This window comes from Embiotoca jacksoni, unplaced genomic scaffold, assembly GCF_022577435.1.
Source record: "Embiotoca jacksoni isolate LCO1_2020_lvr unplaced genomic scaffold, fEmbJac1.0.p SCAF_6, whole genome shotgun sequence".
Classification (NCBI taxonomy): domain Eukaryota; kingdom Metazoa; phylum Chordata; class Actinopteri; family Embiotocidae; genus Embiotoca; species Embiotoca jacksoni.
In genome coordinates this window covers 18,325,908-18,331,346 of record NW_027185414.1, presented here as the reverse complement: position 1 = coordinate 18,331,346, position 5,439 = coordinate 18,325,908, and the positions used below count along the sequence as shown (strand labels likewise).

General features: G+C 44.0%; 1 protein-coding gene across 1 annotated transcript; it reads right to left on the bottom strand.

Annotated features, from left to right (window-relative positions):
- Positions 1–267: 267 nt before the first annotated feature.
- On the bottom strand, positions 268–5,439 carry LOC138213161 (protein bangles and beads). Its single transcript, XM_069174081.1, has 2 exons — positions 5,273–5,439; positions 268–2,678 (listed from the first exon to the last, which is right to left on the bottom strand). The coding sequence occupies exon 2, from the start codon at positions 2,668–2,670 to the stop codon at positions 841–843; it is 1,830 nt and encodes a 609-aa protein (XP_069030182.1). The 5' UTR covers positions 2,671–2,678; positions 5,273–5,439; the 3' UTR covers positions 268–840.

Below are 5,439 nucleotides of genomic sequence, written 5' to 3'. Positions count from 1 at the left end.
TCGTATCCATCAAAAGCTGAAGTATGAATATTTTTCTCAGTGTAAACTTGATATGGATTTAATGAAGAGTTGAATCAAGCTGATAATATCAGTCAGTGAAGATTAAGAAGATTTTGACAAGCTTAAAGCTACTTAAGGGAAAATATCCTTGTATATAGAGGGATTACGATTGACTGATTCAATAATCACAAATCTTAGTAGTAACCTAGTGTCACAGACAACACTTGATGCTGAGGGAATGCATGGAAAGAAAGGAAGATCACCGTAGACTATAATAATCTCTTTTTATTCTCTATTCTGAACAATCAATTTAAAATGAACAGTCCTCATCGGTACCATTATTATAAAAGGCCAAAACACTTATGTTATGTCACTGCATATAGTAATAGAAAGGATATATGAAATTCTAAGTGAAATAATATACTGATAATGAATGCTTTTCCAATGAACCACTTTCAATTATTTGTCAGCCTCACACACAAAGACAGATTTTTTTATTTAATTCATTAATATCATATTTACTGCCCGGTATTTTTGCCATGCTGTCCAGCTTCATTGTCTGTCTGCATTCAAATTCCCAACTCAAAGTCTCTTCACTGCACTTTCACATCACTTACTGTTAATCTCTGTCTACCTGTCTGTCTCTTTCTATCCTGAAGTGGTTGCCTGTCATTTTTGGTTACTCAAGAGAAAACATCCTTTTGCGTGAGTTACCACTAGAGACATTGCAGTGGTTACAGCATTTCAGAAAGCCTAGCTGTGTTTGTAATACCTTGATGGCTTTCTTGCACCATCGGGGGATTAATTTTAATTCACACTGATTTGAAAGAAGGCTTCTTTTCAGACTGCCTGGGTGACCTCAGTGCTGAGACCCTCCACCATATCTGAGACTGCGTCAGGAACTTCCTGGACATCCCCACTCAGGTTCACGTCCTTTTTCAGTTCAAAGTCAATCTGCTCCTTGACAGGCGTCTTCTCGGGCTTTTCACTCCCATTAACACATTCCTCTGTATGTGTGGCCGCAGCGCCAGCAGGATCTCCGCACTCCCCATTCACAACTGGAAGTGCATCCACTTTAGCCACCTCCTCTGGAACAGAAGGACTCTCTAAATCTCCATTTTCCATCTTGCTTTCTATCTCAGGCTCTGGCCAAGGCACCTCTTCCACAGAGGCTTCAGCTGCCTTGCCAGACTCAGCAGAAATTTCGTTGGCAGACACGGACTCTGAGATGACAATCTCTGAGACAGGCTCTGCTGACTGTGGCTCGGCTGCTGCCTCGTTGCTGGACACAACAGATTCCTCTTTTGGAGGCTCATATTCAGTGGGGACTCCCTCCGCTGCAGCCTCCAAGACCTCAGATGCTGCTGCTGTCACTGTCTCAAGTTCAGGAATGTCAGATGTAGGTACACTTGTTTCTGGTTCAGTTTCTTCTACCGCTTCCTCTGCTGCAGGTTTCACTGCCTCAGCCTCTTGCTCAGGTTCTGGTGATTTTTCTGGTTCTGGTTCTGGCTCAGGTGCTTCCACTGAAACTGGCTCCTGTTTAGGTTCTGGCTCTGGCTGTGCTTCTTGCTCTGGCTCTGCCTTGGTCTCTGCTGCCTGCTCTGGCTCTTGTTTAGGCTCTGCTTCTAGGGTTTGTTCTGGTTCGGTGGCTAACTCCAGAACTGGCTTTACAGCCAGCTCAGCCACTGGCTCAGGTTCAGGGACAACAGCAGGCACCACTATCTCTTCCGTCTCAGTAACAGTCTCTGGGATAGGCTCTGGCTCTTGGTCCTCAGATGCTGCCTCTGTGCTGTCTTGAACAACCTGTGGTTCTGGCACAGACTCTACAGCTGCAGCAGGTCCTTCTTCATGGAGCGCTTCAGGTGCAGACTCAGGCTCAACCTCAGTTGACACAGATTCTGCTGTTATAGCAGCTGGGAGCTTGATTGTAGCTTGTTCCTGCACAACTTCTATGGCTGGAGCAGATTCCTCTGCTACTACAACTGGCTCTTCTATTTCTGGAGCTGCTTCCTGTGCTGGTGCTGAAGCTGGTTCTTCTGCGATGGGAGTTGCTTCCACTGCTGCAACTTTTTCCTCTGCAGCTGGAGCTGCTTCCACTGCTACGGCAGCCGGTTCTTCTGCAACTGGAGCTGCTTCCACTGCTGCAACTTTTTCCTCTGCAACTGTAGCTGCTTCCACTGCTACGGCAGCCGGTTCTTCTGCAACTGGAGCTGCTTCCACTGCTACTGCAGCCGGTTCTTCTGCAACTGGAGCTGCTTCCACTGCTACTGCAGCCGGTTCTTCTGCAACTGGAGCTGCTTCCACTGCTACTGCAGCCGGTTCTTCTGCAACTGGAGCTGCTTCCACTGCTGCAGCTTTTTCCTCTACAACTGGAGCTGCTTCCGCTGCAGCTGAAGCTGACTCTTCTGCTACTGGAGCAAATTTCTGTTCTGGAGCAGCCTCCTCTGTAACTGCAGGAGCTGGTTCCTCCGGAGCTGCAGATTTGGGCTCTTCTGGAGCTTGTGGGGCTTCATTAACTGCTGCCACCGCAGCCACAGCAAATTTCTCTATCAAACTCTGTCCCTCAGCTGTCGAATTAGCCACCGTGGGTGAGGCTCCATCTTCATCCTTCTTGTCTTTGGGGTCAGACACGTCATATCCTTTCCTTTTCCTGCTCAGTTTGCCTCCCATGATGTATCCTATAGGAACAAATAACACATTGTTTAATGTGGCTTTTCTCTTTCAATCATAAATGTTTAAACTTTCTGGAAAATGCTGTAGTTCAAGTTTCCAATTCACATGATGTGCATGTCTCAGGACTGTGGGACCAACCCCACACTAACACAATGAAAACATGAACACTTCTCACTACAAGGCCATAGCTGGCTGGTTTCAAACCCAAGATATTCTTAAAGTGAGGTAACAGTGCCAACCACTGAGCCACTATGCCTCTCTAGCATAGAAATGATACTCTTAATGTAAACATGTCTACTTATGGTAGGTAGTTAAAGTTTAATCAGGGGAACAATAGGTCTGTGCTATCTCATACTTTGTCTATGAATATTATCTCATCTCATTGGTTTTCTGTCTTCTATCAAATATAAAAGAAAAGCAAAGCACAAAATAAATATGCTACATACTGAGAGTGGTATGTCAAGACTCTAAAATTTAGGGAAAGATAAAATAGTGTTTTCCAGTGTTACATGCTTTACAGAGAAGTGATGGAGACATATCAAATTACATTCAATTGAGTCATGACAGTACAGGTATTGATGCCGTGTAATGCAGCATGGATTTAATGCAGTTCCTTCAAATGTAAATGAGTTTACACTTCAAGAGAGTAGTCTCTTGTCTGAGTGAACAGAGGTTCAATAAGGAAACTGCTCTCTGCCAAAAACTGTTTGGCTGGAAAACAAATGTTAATGCATGGGAACCTTACTGAGATCAGACAATCCCACAGGCTCTCTACCCTTTCAGGAATGTCTAGTGAGGCTCGGTGCCAAATGCTCCAACCCTGAGCTGAACAGCTATGAAGTAGCCTCGATGTACACCTAATTATGTCAATATGACAAGCAGAAAATAGCTATACTGTATAGTGGCATGGCTTTCTCAACATACACATATAAGAGGCCATTCAGAGGCTTAGTTACATTGAGCTTACATCTAAATCACAAAAGTGGATCTTCTTTACAAAATGCAAATACGTGTAAAACCCAAATAATCAGCATATTCTGCACTATAGCCATGTAAGGTCTTTGTAATGTCTCAGTACTGCTGTAGCTGCAGGGGAAGTGTAGTGTGATGATTGCTACAGAATGTGACTTCCCTAACAGAATAGAGAACAGGAGGTTCAACTTTAACTCAGTGCTCGTATGTCCACAAGTCCTGAACAAATCAACCTGTTTGGATCTTAATTATCCAAAAGAGAGTACAGTAATGCCACGATTTGATGCAATGAATAAATTGTTCTGCTATCAAATGCCATAGTCTCATCATTTCATTAGCAGCTTAACACCACTGAGCATATGGGCTGTTTTTTTTCTTCTGTTTTGACCAAAATCAAGCAAGACTTTTATCCTGCAGCCCAGCAGGAGGGAACAGGTACGAACAATCCGGGAACTGTCCATAGTGCTGCAATGGAGCAATCAAGACAGGATGCGCCACAAACCAGCCTGGGATAGGCTGCATACCCATTACACCCACTACAGTCTAAAAGCCGCCCATTAAAAAAAGAGAAAAGAAATTATCTTTAGAGTCACGTCTATTTAATTCTGCTTGAGGACGCGCTTCTAACTAATAGGCTACGTTTTGTTCATATGGTTGTTTTCTAATTCGCCCTCTTTTTTTCGCCATACCCCACTGACTGTCTCCGGCCTTCCCAATCAAACAAAGCAAAGATGGAGCTACAGTTGGAAGAGGAAACTTCACATTTCAAGATAAAATCGTTGGGGCTTTACAACTGACATAGACGTCAAGCCAATTTCCAAGTAAACGTCTCAGCTGGACGCAATTTTTGACGCTGATATTGGAAAGATGAAGCAGACACGGCGATGCAGCCCACGGCAGCATGTGCCGGTAACAAAGGACAGATTCCTCACCAGCAGCTCCTCGCTGACTAAACTCATGGGTTTGGGCTGAGTTGGCAGCAAACACTGATATAGAGCTGTACAATAGTGTATATTGGATGTTACTATGCATGGAGAATTAAACTGTACACTGCTCACGACCACTTGAAGGATAAAAGCTGGAGAGGGGTCTCCATCCCCCATTTCAACCCACCCACTGCTGCTCCTCTCAGCTGCTCTGCCCTTTTTTTGTTCACGAGTATTTGACAATGTCGTGCTCACACCAGCATGTCAAACAAAGACAAATTCGCCACAACAGCGTGTTAATTGTAGCACAACTTTGTTTTGAGCTTCTTTGTTCTTGTTTTTTTTTTTTTTTTATTCAAATTTTTTTTTTTTTTTTTTTTTTTTTTTGTATCGCCCTGCCTGCTTTAAACAGCGCTGCTGCCTGAGGAGACGAACCAAACCGTTCACATAACCGCTGAGAACATTGGGGGGAAAATCCTGCCTTTACTATGCCATCCTTCAAATGTAAAAATATGCATAATAGGAGAAAGGCGAGGAGAGAGAACAATCGATAAACTGCAATTCAAAGGCTTCTTTCTTTCTTTCTTTCTTTCTTTCTTTCTTTCTTTCTTTCTTTCTTTCTTTCTTTCTTTCTCTTTACCCACAATACCTGCCGATATGCATGTTTCAATTGCAAAATAAAGCAAAAAGACGTGACTGACCTGTATTTCTAGAGAGTGATCAGTTGGGCTTCTTTTCCAGTCTCCGGCTGGATGTGATAATGGAGGTAAACCTTTGGAGTGACAGCTGCAGTTTCCGCCCCTGCTCTCCGAGGTGCAGTCTGGGACTGGGCTTGTAACTGAGGAGTGCCCCTCACCGTTTTCTAGAC